Here is an 18461-nt window from a genome sequence, read left to right as displayed (position 1 = left end):
TCTTGGCTCGCTGTATGTCAAAACGAAGGCCATTCTGTCCTGGGGATCACCTGTCTTGAGGTGAGCTAACCCGAGTCAGCAGGCAACCAACTTGATCTGCCGAGAACATGGTAGAAATGGCCCAACTTCCTGGTCCCCAATCCCCTAGTGGGCTGTGGTGGACGGACCTACAGTGGCTTCAGAACAGGGTGGGCAGATGACAAAATCCTCCCAAAAGTGAAGGCCAGGCCGGGCGCTGGGAGGTGAGCTGGAAGAGCCAGTCTCAATCCTTTGGCTGAACTAGAATTTGGTAAGGTGGATATTGCTGGAGACGAGGGGGCCGGCGGCTGGACCTGTCAGATCTTTGGGTTCTATTAAGCTGTTCGCTGCAGCAGGACCTGCATGAGAGTGGTCTGCGTGAGAAGCAGACTGAGAGGGCACCTTGGTACAGCCTTTCCTGTTGGCAACATCAGTTTCTGGGGACCCAGAGGCTGCAAGAGAGAAATGACCACTGCCACTCCGTTCTCTGGATGAGGCAGCCCCAGAAGACAGCTTTCTGAGTAGCCAGTGGCATCACACGGAACCTGCAGAGGCAAGCCCAACCCTAAGCACTGAACTGAGGTGGAAAGAAGAATGGGACAGGAGGTGACAACCTATGACCAGATTCCTAGAGTTTAATATGACTGACTCTGTCTTTCTGGAGGGCTGACATCCCACGTTCCACAGACAGTGGTGAGTGCTCTAAACACACACCTGGGTTCGGTTTCTGCCGGCCTTGCAAGACAGTGAAATGCCTACTTTCTAATTAACTGGCCAAGAACAGGGCACCCCCAGCACAGCTGCGCTCCGAGTAGGGGAGGACGGGCGCCAAGGCTCTGCTCCCACAGCGTGGGCAGCTCCCATCCTCCCTGCGTGGTTCAAAGTCTCCAGGCCATGGCCCCTTCCCTGGCAGTCAAGCGAGGCTGGCGGGCCCTTTTGCTGTAGGCATCTGTCAATCATCAGCAACCCCGAGGTCACCTTGTGGAACAGCCCCGAAGATCCAATCGAAAAGTCTGTTGATGTTTCCATACTCTCAGGAAGTGACGTTAGGTTCCTGTTCAGATTTCGCCCTGTTCCTGCTAGTGCGGATGGAGGCTCATTTGAGGGTGGGCCCCCAGGAGGAAATACCTAGAATTCTCCAGGAGAGGAAATGGCATGGTGGTTCCTGAGACCACGGCTTGCTGGAGCGAACGTGGAGATGGTCATTAGATCCATCTCAGCATGTCCAAGACTCCGGAGGGGAGGAGAGCTGGGTCAGTTCTCATGAGGCGAAGGGTGCAGACCTGGCCCCCAGGACAGTGTTCTGGGTCCACGATCCTCAGCCTTCTTGAGTTTTTAAGTCAACTTCACTCCTCCTCCTGCCACGGACCGGGGGAGAGGGCTGCAGTACAGTGCTTTTGTAGTCGAGGTATCTCGCAGTTGAGTAATGCTTTACTGTTGGGAAGGGGTGGAATTGGCTCTGCCGCCCCCCAGCATGGCAGACGGTGCCTTTGCAAACAGCCCCCCACAGTGGTGGTCATGCTCAGCCTGAAGCCCTGAGTGTAACCATCCCTGTCCCACGGCCACGGTCACTGGGGTGCGTGGGACCACCTCAGGGCACATGACACCACCAGAACTTTATCCACTGGGAGCAGTGATGGGGGTTGAGCGTCGATCCTGCTGGAACCCCCTCTCCTGATGGGAGTGCAGTGCCACCCTTTCGGCACCGGACTGCGTGTGCAGAACCTATATTGCGATGGCCGGGGGGGCACAGGACAGACAAGCCTAACGACACCTTTCACAGCATCAAGTTGAATGCGGCCGAACGCCTCGCCACCCTTGCAACATCAGCTGTTTGGCCCACAAGGCACCGCGCTCAACCACTGGCCTGGAAGGAGGTCTGGGGCGCACGTGGGGAACCCAGGACCCCTGGGGTCCTGGGAAGGGAGGAGAGGCCATGGCGGGTCTGAGGTGTGGCGGACGTGATTGCAGATCGACTCAGGGGGCCCTGTGGCACTGCGAGGGTCAGAGAGGTGGGAGTAGTGTAATGCACTCTGGGTACAGAAATCAGACATTCGCCGCACCAGACGCAGCGGACCAGGAGGGCGGCTCTTCCACCTACATTCAGGACTCCTAAGCCACCTGCTTCCCCTATGGCTTCTGCCAAACCCCACACCTGTGGAATCTGCGACTCCTCCCCCACCCCAGTCTCCAAACAGCAAGATCTTGGTGTCGGCTGCCCAAATACACGAAAACTGAACTGTGCAGGGAAGGCCAAGCAAAACCTTAGGATTCTGAGTATACCACTGAGATGAGCTAGTTTACAGTGTGACTTGAGGAACAAAACGGGCAAGTCAAAAACAAAACTCCAAAAAACATAAGTTATAGACATTCAGTGCCTCCTAGCAGAGTCTAAACCAAATTTGCAGAAATAAAACGAGTCCCCGAAACAAGGTAAAAATTGCTAAAATGTTAGGAAAAAATATTAAGGAGTGGAGACAGTGTCTATACTTTTCTGAAAAATGTCTTTTTTTTTCTCTCTTATATTATAAAGCAAAATGTCAGCTTTATATTTTTAAAGTCTCCTTTCCTGATTTGGGGAGATAGATAGGTGTGTTTCTAAGGCGGCTGCCCCGGGACACCCGGGGGTGTCACAAAGGCAGCAGCTCAATGCCCTGAAGATGAACGAGAAACAAAGTCCAGTGCAGCAACTGTCCGTCTGATGCAGTTTGGAGAATCCACGGCAGAGCAGCTGGGGGTGGGGTGGGGTGGGGAGGGTTTGTACAGTGAGGTCAGGAGGGCTGGGACGGGGGCAGGGAGGGAGACGGGGGACTAGGGGGGGAAGGACAGAGCGCGTCAAGTCACTTCAGATCTCAGCTGCCTGAACATTTCACAACATCAGCGTTCTACCAATCTGCACACCTGAAAACAGTCTTTAAAGCCCCCTCACTGAGAAAACGAGGTGGAACAGCTCCCTCTTTCCCAGTCGCTCGGCTTTCCTGACACACCCAGTTCGATGCACACACACCCGCGGACAGGCGTGTGTGCACGCACCAGGGTTGTGTGCGCGTGCACGCGTGGGCGAAGCTTCTCTGGCTGTGCAGATGAGCACAGAGCCCCGCACACCCCCACAACCACAGCATGTGTGTTCAGACATACACACACACGTGTGGGTGTGTACACACATGCACGCACACACGGAAAAAAAGCACTTATGTTTCCAGGGGGCATTTATAATGAGGTCCACAGTGTTTAGAACTTAAATTCCTTTTCTTTGTTTGTGACAGTGTTGCGTGTTTTTTTTTTTTTTTTTCTAATGTTCTCTTCTCTTTTTGTTTCGTTTTCTTTCTTTTTTTCCCCCCCGAAGTCTTAAAGCATGTTGGATTTCAGAAACATGAGTTTGTTCATATCTTCTGGACTGAGCAGTCGCCTCCTTTTGATTAGAAGTGCTTGTTCACACATATTTACACACCCGCTTCTGGCCCCCACGGCTGGGACTGCCAGGAGCCAGAAGGCGAGCTTGGCGAGTTTTGTGTGCTTCTGGGTGACGCACGACCAGTACTGGAAGAGATCGGGGGTGGCCTGGAAGAGGGGTTCCTGCAGGTAATCGTACACTTCGTTTTTCCCAAGCCGGTCGTCTTCCTGAGCTGCGGGGTTGTCGCCGGGGGCGGAGCGGGGCTTCTTGGCGCTGGGCTCGAAGTCAGCCTCCTCGGTCCAGGACTCCTTCACCTCATTGATGAGCTCGCACACCTTGCCGATGATCTCCTCGTGCTGGTACGGCGGCACGGGCCGCAGCTTCTGCTGCGGGTCCAAGATCATGGCCACCTTGTGGGCTGGGTGCACTTTGAAGTTCTCCTTGAGTGCCTCCAGGAAGAGGTGGCACAGCTTGCTGACGGTGCCCGCGTCGTTGGCCTTGGCCGTGAACAGCTTCTCCAGCCTGACGTAGGTGGGCAGCACGAGCTGCAGGGTGGGCTGGCTCTCGTTGCTCAGCTCGATGACGGCCTGCTTCACCGGCGTCAGGATGGCCGCCAGGTTGCTCAGCAGGTGTTTGTTGAGGCTCTGGATGAGGTTCATCTTCTTGGCCCGGCTGTAGAACTCGCAGATCTGCTCGTAGCGCTCGTGCACCAGCAGCAGTGAGTCCGTCACCGAGTTCCAGCAGGGCGGCGGCGACGTCTCCTCCAGCGACCCGAAGGTCTCCTTGGCGAGGCCCGTGGAGCCCGCCAGGTCCTCGCACACGTTGAGCAGCTCGATGACCTCGTGCATGCTGCGGGCCTGCAGCGTCCGCTTGCTCAGCACGCTCTGCACCACCGAGTTCAAGGCACAGGCCGAGCAGCGAAGGCACATGCCGGCCTTGGAGAAGGCGGACGCGCTCACGCGGCAATCCGTCACGTACACTGTCCTGATCTCCGACATCACGAACTCCGACAGCACGTTCTGCACCCAGTGGTGCACCAGGTCGCCGCTGTCACGAATGTCCGCGCCCTTCACGCCCAGCACGTAGCTCTTGATGTGGTTGCCCTCGGCCTGGTAGGCCGTGAGGATGTAGCAGGAGTCAGGGCCGACACTCTGCGAGTGGCAGGTGACGCCAATGCCCAGGCAGGCATTGCTGCCCAAGGCACAGGTCACCTTCACCTTCACCTGGTTGTACATGCGCGGCAGGTGCTTCAGCGCCAGCGTGTTGAAGTTGCCCAGGATCTCAGTGACCGAGAAGGCCCCATAGCGGGCGCCACTGTCCACCAAGGTCTGGGCCAACTTTAGGAACTCCTTCCCGCTGACCACGCTCAGCGCACCCAGGTCCGCGCACATGACCCGCAGCAGCCGCTCTGCGATGTTCTGCCGCTCCTTCTCGGGGATCATGCTGTTGGGTGTTAAACCACTAGTAGTGGCTGGCAGGGGACACAAAGAGAGATGGGATTAAGTCTGGCCTTTGGGACTGTTTGGTTTGACAGCAGCCTAATACTCTAAGCATCTAGTATTAGGAATGACGAATAGATTTCCTCTTGCACACAAATTGGTGGTGCTGGCTGATTTTAACATGTGCTGACCTCACAGGGATAACATTCTACGATTGATTAGTAATGCCTGTCATGAGCATAGGAATAGAGTATGTGGTATGTGTGCAGCATACCTGCGGTATGTGTCATTCATTCAGACCTTTGAAGCCAACTAGTCTACACTTTTTCCTCTTCAATTGCCCCTAACATAGGAATCTTTAGGAAATAAGATACATAGGACCATAGGGTCAGGAAGGAGTAACCAATAGAAATTGTGGAGAGATGGGTTCTAGCTCTGATTCTGGCACTAATAGGTGCGCTCTGATCACAAAAATAAAAAATCACCTCCTCTCCCTGGGCCTCCTTCAGCTCATCCTGTGAGTTGAGAATTCCTGCAAATGAGGTCTCAGGTGTAAAAGTGCTTTGGAAGCTGTTACGCACCACCCTGCATTATCACAGAAGGCACAAGTGGTGGGAGTGGGGGCAGAGCAGAAAGATCAGAGCAGGGGCTGCAAGGACCTCCACAAGCCCCCAGGGCCACCCTAGTTGAGGGGACCTACTGTTATTGGCACTGTTCCTCTGGGCCTGCGGTTTCCACTTCTCTTCCACAACAGCGGGTGGCGATCGGGACTGGTTGGAGGCGATGTTGTTTTCATTGTCCGCTGTAGGCACAGAGGGGACAGTGTGTTACCTTGAAGGGTGAGAACTAGAGGGTGGTGGGTGACAGCAAAACGTGGCCTTTGGGACCCAAGCCTAGGTTAAAACCCTGGCTCCTCCTCAGACAACTGTGTGTGCGTACAAAGCCTCATTTTTATCATATGGAAAAAATGAAGGTAATGACATGACATTGCATGACTGCTGGTAGGACTAACAAGACATAATGCCAGAAAGCCGCGCACAGCGCCGCCTAGAGGGTAAACTCTCAGTGAATGGGAGGTCTGGCTGGGAACCCTACGCCTTCACCCTCCACAGCCACAGAGCTCCGGCTCCGCTACAGGAGGAAGGGGCACCAGTCATGCTCCAAGTGGCCAAAAGCACCCCACACACGCCCACTTCTTTAAAGCGTGCTTTTTTGTCTATTTAGTATATTTACTAGAGATTTTATTAAATGAACAAAACAAAACCAAAGCCCTTTACAAGACGCAAAGTACTAAATTATCAAACCTCTCACTGTAAGATATGGAAACTGAAGTTCAGATATAGAAAAGGATTTACTCAAGATCACACAGAAAACAGCGGCCGGGCCAGCACATAATCCCAGGTCCCCAGTTCCTGGGTGTATCCTCTGTATATTTCTAAACTTGTACCCATGCAGTTGTATCCAGTTGTAAGTATTTGGCACATGCCTATTCTCCTCTACGCATGGCCATTCCTGGACATGTATAGGATCGTTTCAGGCCTTCAGTAGGGCTCCCCTGAGTCTCGGCTGAACATTAATCTGCAGGGCCAAATTCCATAAGACGTGAGAAAGAATTACTATTAATAGAAAGCAGTAAGCTGAAAAATTCCCAGGATTCACACACATGGGTGGGAACAATGTGTACTGCCATCAGTCAGGATGGAGAGACTTCAATGCATGAGGAATTGGGTAGAGTCCCCTTTATATCACTGGGGCTAAATCTGCCACACATTAAAGGGTGCTCCACATCTGCCCTAATATCCTAAGCGCAAGCCTCAAAAATATAAAAGTGATCATCAAGTAACTAAACTGCAAACCAAAACAAAGTTCAACACTATTTAAAGAAATGCAACAAAATCCAGAACCCCACATTGTAAAATTCACAATATCAAGTATTCAATAAGCAGTAGGAAATATGACTTATACTCAGGAGAAAAACTAATCAACAGAAACAGACCCAGAAATTACAGAAATGATGGAATTAGCCAATAAGGACCTTAAAAACAGCTGTTGTAAATATCATAAATATGCTCAATGAAGGAAAATATGATCAGGAGGACAGAAATGAAAAATGTAAAAAAAAAAAAAAAAAACAAAACCCCAACAAAATCTAAAGTAACCAACTAAAGTAGAACTTCTAGAAAATGTATATAAAAATATAACATATACAATAAAAGTATATTAGATGCCATGGAAGAAAAGATCACTGAACTTGGAGACAGGGTCAACTAACTATTCAACAAGAAAAACAGGGTAAAAGGATGAAAGTAAATGAACAGAGCATGGACAGTATCAAGCAGTTTAATACACACACACATGCACACAAACATGCAAATATAAAATAAGAGTCCCAGAAAAGGAGAGTGGGGTGGAAAAAAATATTTGAAAAAATGGTCAAAATTTTCAAAACTAGATGAAAACTATAAACTAGACTGAAAACTATAAACTAGATTAAAAAACCCCAAGGAAAATAAACATGAAGAAAACACCACTAATGCACACAGCACTGCATCATAAAATTGTTGAAAACCAATGAAAAGAGAAAATCTTAGAAGTAGCTGGGGGCGGGGGGGGGGATTATATATAGATGAACAACAACAACAAAAAAAAAAAACAACAACAACAAAAAGAAAAAAGAATGACAGCAGACCTCTCACCAGAAATTATGCAACCCAGAGGACAACAGAAGTACTAAAAGAAAATGGCAACCTAAAATTCTAAATCTAGTGATAGTATCTTTCACAAATAAAGATGAAATGAAGACTTTAAGACAAAACAAAATAAAAACAAACAAACAAACAAACAAAAAAACCAATCAACCAAACAAACAAACCCAACCTCAGACTTGTCTTATAAGAAATATTAAAGGAAGTTCTTCAGGTCTAAAAAAAATGACATCATGTAAGATTCTGAATATACAGAAAGAAATGAGTCCTGGAAACTATATGAGTGTGGATAAATATAAAAAACATATCCCCTCTCTTTTTATTTCTTTAAAAAACAACTGACTGCTCATGGAAATAATAATATATAATCCTAAAGATACTAAAAAGTGCTGGCAAGAATGTGGAGAAATCGAAACCCTCGTACACTGTTGGACAAAATGTAAAAATGGTGCAACCACTTTGGAAAATGGTCTGGCAATTCCTCAAATGGGCAAACATAGAGTAATCATATGAGCCAGCATTTCCACTCCTAGGTATATACCTAAGAGAGTTAAAAATATATGTCCACACAAGGACTTGGACATGAATGTTCACAGCAGCTTTATTCATAATAGCCCCAAACTGGAGACCTAAATGTCTATCAGTTGGTGAATGGATAAACAAACAGTGATACATCCACACTACTCAGCAATATAGAGGAGTTATACTGACAACATAGAACATGCATGAATCTCCGAGGTATGCTAAGTGAAAGAAGTCGGACCTAAGAGATTAAATGCCAATAGCTCCATATAAAGACAAAACTACAGCAAAAGAAAGCAGACGGTGGTTGCCAGTGGCTGGGGTAGGGGGAAGGGGGAACTTTCTAGGCTGATGGTCATGTTACATATTTTGATCGTGATGGTGGTTAAACAACCGTATGCATTTGTCAAAACCCATCAAACTGTACTCTTCAAACTGGTAAATTTTATTTACGTAAATTATAGCTCCATAAATCCAATTTTAAAATAGACTGTAAAAAAATCCATTAAAAGTTGCAAACAGTGATTAGCTCTGAATAGTGAGCTTAGGCTGATTCTGCATTTTCTCACTTCCCTGCATTTTCCCGATGCAGAGAATGCATTTCCTTTCATGGACAGACCTGACATTCACAAACAGGAAACTAGCTTTACAATGAAAACAAGCAACCTTTCTTGTTGACTTTTTCCATTAAAGTACAGGGATATGAGAGCCCTGGATCTGAACCCAATTCTGCCATGGCTATGGGTGTGACACCAAGTTAGTCACTTTAATTCTCTGGGTCTCAGTTTCCCCTCCTCTGGGGCTGGGTAAATTGTAGGATAATTCTCTCATTCTCTGTCTTTCTGCAGGACTTAGAATTGAGATTATTCAAGCTACTATTAGAGAACAATGTGCAGTATTGGTTGATTTAAAACATTTTTTTTTTTCTCCATATCCCATAGATACCAGTCCTGGTATAAGTGAAGTACCGGGTAAAAGCTCTGTGAAAAGGCTTGATTTATAGCTTGAGCTGAAATAAGGCTTACCTGTGGCTACCCCTGTGTGTCCTCCCTGTCCCATCTGTGTCTGCAAAGGGCCGGGTGCAAAGCTGGAATTAAGGGTTTCCCAGAGAGAGACCTTTGCAGGGAGGAGAAGGCAGATATTTCCAGCAGGGGATGGAAAAAGAGGCACGTGCTGTTGTCAGGTCTTAGAATGTGCCACAGCCCATAACACTTTACGTCCGGCATCTCTGGAACCCTCACCCAGCCCCACAGAGAATACTGAATAAACCTGCCTCACAGGTAAGAAACTGAGGCCCAAAGAGGTGATGAGACTCAAAGCGTTCAAAACCAGGTGTGGCCACCTCCAAAATCCTAAAACCACCAAGTTGCCAACCTGCTTGCTGCTTGGAGCATCCCCACGTCCCTCCTGCCTGCACTTTAACCATGGGGCTTCCTCTATCTCTGCTCATCTTCCGCCAGGGTCCACCCAAGGCTGCACAGGGTGGACGCAGAGAGCATGGGCTTTGGAGTACACTGCGAGGGTTTGGATCCTGGTCCTGCCACTGTTGACTGCATAGCCTTGGACAAGTCACAAAAACCATCTTGTGCCTCAGTTTCCTCATCTGCATATTAGAGCTAATATGGGGATTTAACTCCAAGGGTTGTTCTGAGAATTAAATGAGCAAGTATGTGTGAAACTCTTAGAACAAGGTCTGGCACCAAGTAAAAGCACCAACAATATTAGATACTTTTATGAGCTATGCAACTGTGGGCCAGCGATTTACGTTCTCTGAGCCTCAGTTTCGTCATCTATATAATGGGGACGAATGTGTCAACTACCCAATAGGTTTGTTCAGGAGAACCTGGTGAAAAAGCCCACGGAAAGCTCTCAGGACAACACCTGACACACAGAAAGCACTTCACTAAATGCTCGCTCTCGTTAGTATATTATTGCCACAGCATGCTCAACTGTCACCAAGGTAAGACAGCGTCCCTGCAGCAGAGAAAGGACGTTTATTAGTGGGAATTACCCTGTGCCATTCAGCAGCCTCTTAATGAGATTGGTGTTATTCGAGGCTGATCCTCCTTATCGGCGGCGCTGTGAACTGCGTGGCTCATGACGCTTAATTTCTCTCTATGGAGCCAATCCTTTAATCCCGATTCAGTGCGGCTGGGCTTCCGCCTGGCTTTGCACTGGATTTGCGGGCAAGGCATTCTCTGGCAGCGCCGGACCAGAACAAAGCAGCCCACAGCTCCGTGTGGAAAACAAGTCAAGATGCTTGGGAGAGGTGGGCCCACGGCAAGGCTCAGCCTTGATTTGCATTTTAATGGCCTTGGTCCTCCGCCTGCCTGAGGGATGGGAAAGCGCTGGCACCCAGACTCTACCCCTCATTACCCGTCAGCTTCCAGAAGCCGGGAGGGGGCACAGGTGGGGCGCAAGAGGCTTCGGAGGAGGAACACAGGAGGTTGGGCTATGGGAGTCTCAGGACCAAGAGATATGTTCAGGCCGTGGTCCTCAAGCAGCCCGCCCACAGCTGCCACTAGCCTGGGGCTCTTGGCTCCCCACGGGGTCAAGTCCAAATGCCTTGAGCTGGCATTCAAGGCCTTCCCTGGTGAGGGCTGGCTGACGACAAAGGCAAGAGGGAGGCAGGAGACATGGGACGCTTGGTGTGAGGAGGGCAGCTGGAGATCTAGGGTTCTTGTTTGGGAGACAGAGACAAGACTTTCCTGCTGGAAGTCACACAGCACCAAGGCACAGCAGTTAGTGCAAGGCTGGGGCTCAGGTGTCTTGGCTGCTACTCCAGGGCTCTGTCCTGATTTTAAAGAGTTCAACAGAAACAAATAACAACCTTCCCAAAAGATCATCTGAATTAGTGTCGAGTATACAGCAGATACCCATAAATTTATGCTGAATGAATGAATGATAGAGGTTACACTAATAGAACAGCACCTAGCCTAAAAGAGGTGCTGGTGAGGCCAGACCTGGAAGATGATATTAATACAAAAGATCTGTAAACCTAAGATGGATACAAATAATAATGACAACAATAACAACAGGAGAAGTAACGGTAGCTATCAATTGTTGAACCACCATTACGTGCCAGGCACTTCTCATACGTCACTTCTAGTGTCTCTAGAGGATTACTCTGAGGAAGGTGAGGGAGGGACAGCTCGTTTTCCTTTGCAGAGTGTCTAGCTGTCCCTGGGCAGTGGCTCTGGGCAGACTGTTGTCTATGGATTCGGGCTGGCCATGTGACTAATTCTAGCCACTGGAATTTAAGCATCTAGGACATGTGTCACTTGTGCTCTGAAGTGGCAAAGCACTGTGCCTTCCCCACAGCCTCAATCCCCCCCCCCACCAGAGAGAGAGGACCCTGAGGAGCTGGGTGTGGGTGGAGCCACAAGAGGGAAGAAGCCTGGATCCCTGAATCACCGCATGGAAGCCACCCAACTAGGTCACTTGCTAGGCTGTAACGGGGTGAGAAATAAATGATTTGTACGTTAATCCACTAAGATTTGTTTCAGCAAATAGTGTCTCCCTGGCTAAAACAGACATACCAGCAGGTGGGTCCTGCTGTGACAAAAACCCACAACTGAGGTGTGGTTTAGAGGCTGGTCGGTACGCAGTAAGGGAACTGACGCCGCAAGCTGGAGCGATGGACACCTGTGTCACACGGTGTGAAGCGCTCGGTGAAAAGGCTGCCTGGGTGCACGTGACAGAGCCTGCGGCTGCAGAGCAGTGGTTCTCAAAGTGCGGACCCGGAGCAGCAGCGGCAGCACTGCCCGAGGACTTGTGAGTACAAAACCTAGTCCCCCACCCCTAGACCTACAGAATCAGACACTCAGGGTGGGGCCTCGGAATCTGGGAGGCCCTCGCTTCTGACGCGTGCTCAAGGTTAAGGACACCTGCTTTCCAGGCCACGGGGTGCTATGATGAACGAGGCTGTTCTGAGATGGGCCCTAGCCCACGGGCCTCGGGCCACACACCTCTCCGCTTCCACCTTCTGCCTCTGCTCACCTTGATCTCAAACACATTCCATTTCCACCTGGATGTCTTTTCCAAGTTAGCTCCCACCTGGCCTTTAGGCCCAAGCCCAGGAGCCACCACCTCCAGGAAGCCTTCTTCAATCAACTCTGTCCTCCTCCCCACCCCCACAGGACTATGCTGTGCCCAGGGCAAAGACCACCCTGTGACAAAGACTGACTGACTGGAGCTCCCTGGGGGCAGGTTCCATGTCCAGTGACCATTTTCCAGGACGGAGTGGCCTTCCCCAGGGGCCTCCGGCCAGACTCTGGCGTCTCTTCCACTGGCAGGAATTGAGGAAGGGGAGGGGACAAGAGCCCCACGCCCAGTGCACCGCCGGGCCCCTTACCTGCATGGGACTGCATGTGCTCCAACAGGTTGTTGTAGAACTGGAACTGGATCCCGCAGGCGCCGCAGGTGTAGGGTTCTGCGGGGAGAACCGAGGCAGCCACGTGAGGGGCAGACCCGACGCGGACGCCTTTCCGCTGCGCTGCAGGCAGCGTTGGAAGTAGGAACCCAAACACACACCGGGTCTCTGTGCTCGGGGCTCTGGGCCTAGCCTGTCTGCCTCCCTTGTCACCAGACCCATGAGGGAGAGACGGGGGAGAAAGGAGCGATGGAGAGAGGAAGCCATGCAGAGAGAGACCATTTAACTCAATCGAGTGGGCATTTATTGAGTGCTTACTGCGTGCCAGCCGCTGTTCTGGGCACCTGAGATGGGGGCAGGGGGACAACAGACCAAGAGCCCGTCAGGGCAGGGACCGAGTCGCATTTGCGTCACAGCCCAGGTCTCTGCCTGTGGAGCCACACGGAGGTCACCGTTTGCCGAGTAAACACATGAATGAGTGAATGAACACAAGCCAAGGTAACGGACACGAGGGCAGAGGAGAGAGGGGAACAAGCAGGAAGAGAGAAGGGCAAGGAGTGGAGAAGGCTGTGGAAAGGAAGGAAGAAACGGGGACCAGGCGGGGAAAGGGAACAGGAGGAGAGAGACAGGGAGGGGAGAAGGCAGGTGTGGACAGGAGCGACGGTGCACACGGGCCCCAGCGTTCTGCTCTCTACTCCCAGCACTCACGCCAGTGCCTGGCAGAGAAGGGCGCAGAGGAGAGGAAGAAGAAAAAGCCAGAGGGGTGGGAAGCAGAGCGAGGGAATGGAGGGAAGAGGACAGCTGAGATGGGGCTCGGGAGAGGTGTCCTGAGGCTGCCGGGGACCCCGACTGGGAAGGCCTGAGTTCCTGCAGGGGCTGCGGGCGGCAGGCTTTCTGCCCGCCCGGGCTCTGCCCCATCCTTGTGCAAACTCCTCCACCCGCCCGGGGCTGGCCCCTCCGCCTGTCTCTAACAGCTGCTGGGTCCGCCCGGGAGGGCGGCCCAGGGCTCGTCGCACACAGCCCAGGTCAGACGTTCTGGGGAGGTTCTGGGCGCATGTGGCCGGCCGAGTTCATTCCCTGCCCTGCCTCGCCCTCTCCAGCCCCCCGACGGGACCATCACTTACTCTGTAGGAGAGGGAAAGGATTGGAAATCAGGGGACTTGCAGTTTCTGCAAAAGAGAAACAGTTTAGCTAAGTCTCTTCCAGTTCTGCTGTCCTGTGATGATTGTTATAATTTTTATTCTTAATAACCGGGGAGCCAGATGGGGCTCTCAGAAGAGGGGAGCAGCTGAGAGGCAGCTCACAGTCTGGGCTGGGGCCGGGGGAGGCTGGACGCGGAGGCCAGGCCCTTCGAGAATCCTGGTTTCCCCTGGGTGCTGGGGATACCAGGAGGGCCATTCTTCTAGGACACCCCAACTCTGCAGAGCAAGGCCACAGGAAAACTGGTGACGGATGCCACGTGGTGGCTTACTGCAGGACAGGGAGCTGGAAGCTGCTTCTAGGTTCTGGCACCAGGATGGGAGTGTTTGGTACCAAACACCAGAGCAGCCACGGGGAGGGGCTGTGCTTTCGAGGCCTCCTGCTCGCTGGCATCTCCCCTTCGCTTTCTGGCATTGCCGGAGGTTGGCGAGGCCCAAATGCAGGCAGCAGAGCAGGCCCAGATGGACTAGACAGGGAGTCCTGCCTCCACCACTTACAACATGGGGGGCCTGGGACAACAATCGACCTCTCCTGAGCCTCAGTTTCCTCATCCGAAAGCAGGGATCACAGTAACACCGACCCCCACGGGGCTGTGGTAAGGATGGAGACAGATAAGACACACAGAGCTCTGAACACAAGCCAGGCACATAGTAAGCGCTCAATAAATGGTGGCTACCGGTAGCAGTACTCGTACTACTGTTCCCAATCGTGATTACCAGCTCTGGTGGCGGGAGATGCACAGGGGGTGCAGCATGGCTTGACTGGGGGCACAGGGCACACCCGGAGACCTCGGTTCCACGCCTGGCACGGCTACCTATCCCTGCCTGGCCTTGGGCAAGTCACTCCACCCCTCTGAGGCCCAACTCTTGGAGAGGGGATGTGGATTACATTGCTCAAAATCTCACCCCCTTCCGCAGGGCAGTCATCAAATCACTTGGTTTACTTAAAAACAAATAAAACGAAAAAACCCAACAATAACCACAAAAAGAAACACCCCTGACCTCGGAGTGCGGAATCTGTGCGGGCACTCGCCGGATGTTTACGACCACCACGGGGCCACGTGTGTTCTTCAAGCCGCTTTCCAGCAGAGCAGAAATGAAGAGACTGTAGCCTAAGTCACCAGCTAGTGAGTGGTGCAGCTGGGGTTCAAACAGGGGCCAGAGCCCGACGGCGGGCTCCTACTGCTAGGCACACACGTGCACGCTGCAGTCTGTGCTCCGAGGTATCTCATCAAGGCCCTGACAGGTGAGCCTCGTCGGTCACCTGTCTACGCCCAGGCGGTGCCTAGCACAGTGCCTGGCCACAGGCTGACACCCAGCAGTGGGTGAATTCGACTTCAACTGTGTGAGAAAGTGAGTGGGCGCCTTACCCCAGTGTAAACCCAATGTCAGAACTCCTCTCCTCGCCCGCCCTGGCTCTCACTGCACAGACTGGCTCGCTGTGCCTCTCCTGGACGCAGCCACCGCCCTGCCAGGCTGACCCCAGGTCTGGTGGGGACAGTGGCCCTCGGCTGCTGTTCTTGAGGATCTAGGGCTCGGCCGAGGTCCTGCAGGTGCCAGCCATCAGGGGGCGCCAAACACCACTGGGAACCTCCGGCAAAGGCACTTGAGTGGTAGGCGCTGTAAGGGAACCTTTGTTCTAATGGCCCCAGGTCCCAAGTAGGGTCTCTTAGAGCTCTCTCGACTGCACCCCCTTTGCCTCTCCTGGAAAGAAACCGGCTGAGACGTTTACCTTAAAAACACGGCAATGGCTCTCTTAGGCCAACCATCGGGGGCCGGCTGAGCTGATGCTACAGGCAGGCGATGGGGAGAGGGCAGTTCCTCTCTCCACGGGGAGACAGAGGAGCTACAGTCCCCGTGATGCCCAAGGCCCAGCGGGACGTCCCTGGAGGAAAAGGCCCCTCCCTCTAATCCCCCACCCCCAGCCTCCTCCCAACAAGATCCGTCATGTGCTGCGAAGACCCCAGCCCACGGAGGGCCTGTGCTGCTGCCAGGTGGGGCGGGCGGGGGTGGCAGCTGCCCCACGGGATGGCTGTCGTGGGCACACTCACCGCTGGAGTTCTGCGAGCTGCTGTTCGTCTCCTCAAAGTGGTTTTGTGCTTTGCCTTCTACTCTCCGACTGAAGGCGCTTTCTGCTGGGTGGGGGCCAGGAGAGGGAGGGAGGAAACAGTGGTGACTGGCCAGCACTGGGTCTCTGGGGAGGGGCATGCAGGAGACGGCCCCTGGGCTGGGCAGAGTGAGGGTCCCGGGACCCCAAGCCAGACCTCCCTAGCTCGCCAGGCCCACCTGAGTGGCCTGATCCCTTGCCGGGGCCCCAAGAGACCCTCCCGGCGGTGCTCAGGAGGTCCAGGCAAGGGGTGGGGGTGGGGGTGGGGTGACCTGCCCAAGAGCACACAGATGAAAGCCTGCCAGAGAGCAGATGGCAGATGGGCCTGGGGCTCCCACATTTGTGACATCAAGTCATCTGGATCTACCGCCCACCACTCCTGTCAGGTTCTGCGGCCACAGCCCCCACAAAGGAGCAGGGACGATGACAGCCTGGCTCTGGTGATTCCAGCTCCATCAGCTCGATGGTCCCTGGTGGCAGGGAGGGCAACCTGGGACAAAAGGCATGACTGGGAGAGCCCGGGCAGCCCCACATCCCTGGCAGCCAAAGCCCAGGTGAGGTCTGGTCAGAGTTCACTCATGAAGGGACTGGCTCCCCGAGTGACATCTGGGACGTCTCTGCTCACAGGCTGGAACCTTCCAAAGGGGCTCAGCCTCTCCCAGGTGCTCTCTGGAAACCCCCAAGATGCAGAGATAAGGTCCCAGCAGGTGGGAAACCACGACCATGAATTTAGCCGCCCCCCGCCCACCTGCAGAACGTACTGAGACAGAACACCTGAGTTGGAAGACACCCAGCCTTTCCAACGTGCTCTTGGCACGACGGGACGCTGGATGGCCCAGGAGATGAAGGCCTCAGAGACTAAGTCAAATCGGGCTGTGCAGCCGACCTGTCCCTTTCTTAAGGAGGAACAACTTGCACAGAGACATCCAAGGCTCTGGGAAGTTCAACCGGGAAGAGACCCATTTAGCATTATTTAACTAGCCTTCCCCAAACATAATAGGGGTTCCTACAGATCCCCGTTTTAAAAAATATTAGATTCCATAATATCCCACAAAATTGGTGATCCCAGGAAGCCGCTTTGGGAAATGCCACTCTTGCTGGTCCACCCTACTGCAGAAGGGAAAGTGCTCAGACGCCGGGGCGGAGGTTCCAGATGGTCGTAGGGACGATGAGGAAGGAAGCCAGAGGCAGCTCCTCCAGGCCCTGCTCGATCCCAGTCCTCCCACCCGTAACAGGGCCTCCGATACAGCCTCCTTCTCACAGAGGCTGTTGCTAACTTCACAAGGACGATCCTCCCTTCAAAATGTGTCTGTAAAATGCCAGGGCTGAGGGCCTCAAGACAGCATCTGTAAACTGGCAAAGAAAGCTCAGTTCTCTGTCTGGGGTGAGGGTGGGAGTGGGGGGCTTGTTTACTGAGCACCTACTATGTGCTAGGCACTGGTTCAGATACTTTACACCCATGGTCTCCCTTAATCCTCCCAAGAGCCCTAAGAGGGTTATGTTGTCATTCTCATTTCACAGATGAAAAAACAGAGTAAAGAGTGAGATAGTCAAGTTCCCGGGGCTGGATGTGTTCCTAACCCTCTAAGATAGCAGACTAAGACTTCGACTTGGGGCAGACGCTGCCTTTTTAAAAATGTCTGGGGTATGAAAGTGACTCCCTTCTCCACCCTGATCCTTGTGTACGAATGGGACACTGGTACCCCTCTACAGAGGATTTCTGTTCTGATCCACACGTTGGTAGAACTTAGCACAACTGAGGATGCAAACTCTTAAATTAGTCTCTGTTGCTCAGGTGATAATGCAAACTGTGAACGGTTTTCCCTGCCACAAGCACCTTTGGCTGAAAACCAACGTGCGGTACCAGAGATGAGGTCCCATGTACCAGCATGTTCATAAACACATGAAGAGCCACTCATTCCAGGACAATGAGGGCAGTGAAAACTTCTACCTCCAGCATGCACCATCTTATATGCCCTGCAGGTTCCTGCTCCCAACCTGGTGCCCTCTGACCTGCCCAGATGTGACCCCCCCCATGCACGTTTTCCCAGGCACACGAAACAGCCCAAGGCATGCCCTGTAGCTCACTGGATGCTCATGTGGGAGATGCTGAGGTTCCAGACCTGCCACATACCACACCAGCCCCTGTGGGCAGTTCTCTGCAAAAATTGCAGGCGTAAAAACTCCTAGCCACAAAGCACAAGAGTAAAAGCAAGATTCAAAAGCCATGACTCCATTATTTAGTTGAGCCAATATTTACCACCAATGACACCATCATGATCAGTCTATTTCTAACTAATTTTTGACTACTGTTGGAAAAACACAACCGTTACTGAAGTTTCTCAACATGGTACCTAAAAAACCATACCTTCAAGGGTGATTAACTACTATCCTTTTGGGAGATCTAAGCACAATAAACACATCTTCCAAGAACCACACTATTACCCAAAATTAGCCTCCTGAACTAAACAGTAAAGACAAGCACAGCTAGTCACGCAGCTTGGTCGTGAGTCCCTAGATGAACCAAGTGGTTCCTTTACCTGAGTTCTCAGCTTGATCGTTTACGCATTCAAGAAGTGGCTTTGGTCTCCTGAGGGCAACCGAAAGGCCCACAGTCCCAGAAGCACCAACCATCACTCCACCCTACAACCCACACATTGCAGGCAGGTAGCTTGAGACTTGTTCCATCTAAGTATGAATCTAAG

The 18461-nt window shown here is 52.2% G+C and overlaps 1 protein-coding gene across 1 annotated transcript in view; it reads right to left on the bottom strand.

Moving 5' to 3' along the window:
• Window positions 1-2803: 2803 nt before the first annotated feature.
• Window positions 2804-18461, bottom strand: part of ZNF618 (zinc finger protein 618) — a 55125-nt gene continuing 39467 nt past the window's right edge. Inside the window, exons 8-12 of the mRNA XM_069474580.1 lie at window positions 15701-15781; window positions 13575-13619; window positions 12433-12510; window positions 5552-5653; window positions 2804-4883 (exon numbers count right to left, since the gene is read on the bottom strand). Of these exons, the coding sequence (XP_069330681.1) occupies window positions 3367-4883; window positions 5552-5653; window positions 12433-12510; window positions 13575-13619; window positions 15701-15781 (1823 nt within the window). The 3' untranslated portion in view covers window positions 2804-3366. The remainder of the gene's footprint in view (window positions 4884-5551; window positions 5654-12432; window positions 12511-13574; window positions 13620-15700; window positions 15782-18461) is intronic.

The sequence above is a fragment of the Eulemur rufifrons genome, chromosome 7 (assembly GCF_041146395.1).
Source record: "Eulemur rufifrons isolate Redbay chromosome 7, OSU_ERuf_1, whole genome shotgun sequence".
NCBI classification, from domain to species: Eukaryota; Metazoa; Chordata; class Mammalia; order Primates; family Lemuridae; genus Eulemur; species Eulemur rufifrons.
Note: the sequence above shows the minus strand (reverse complement) of the source record. Positions and strands in the feature narration are given on the sequence as shown.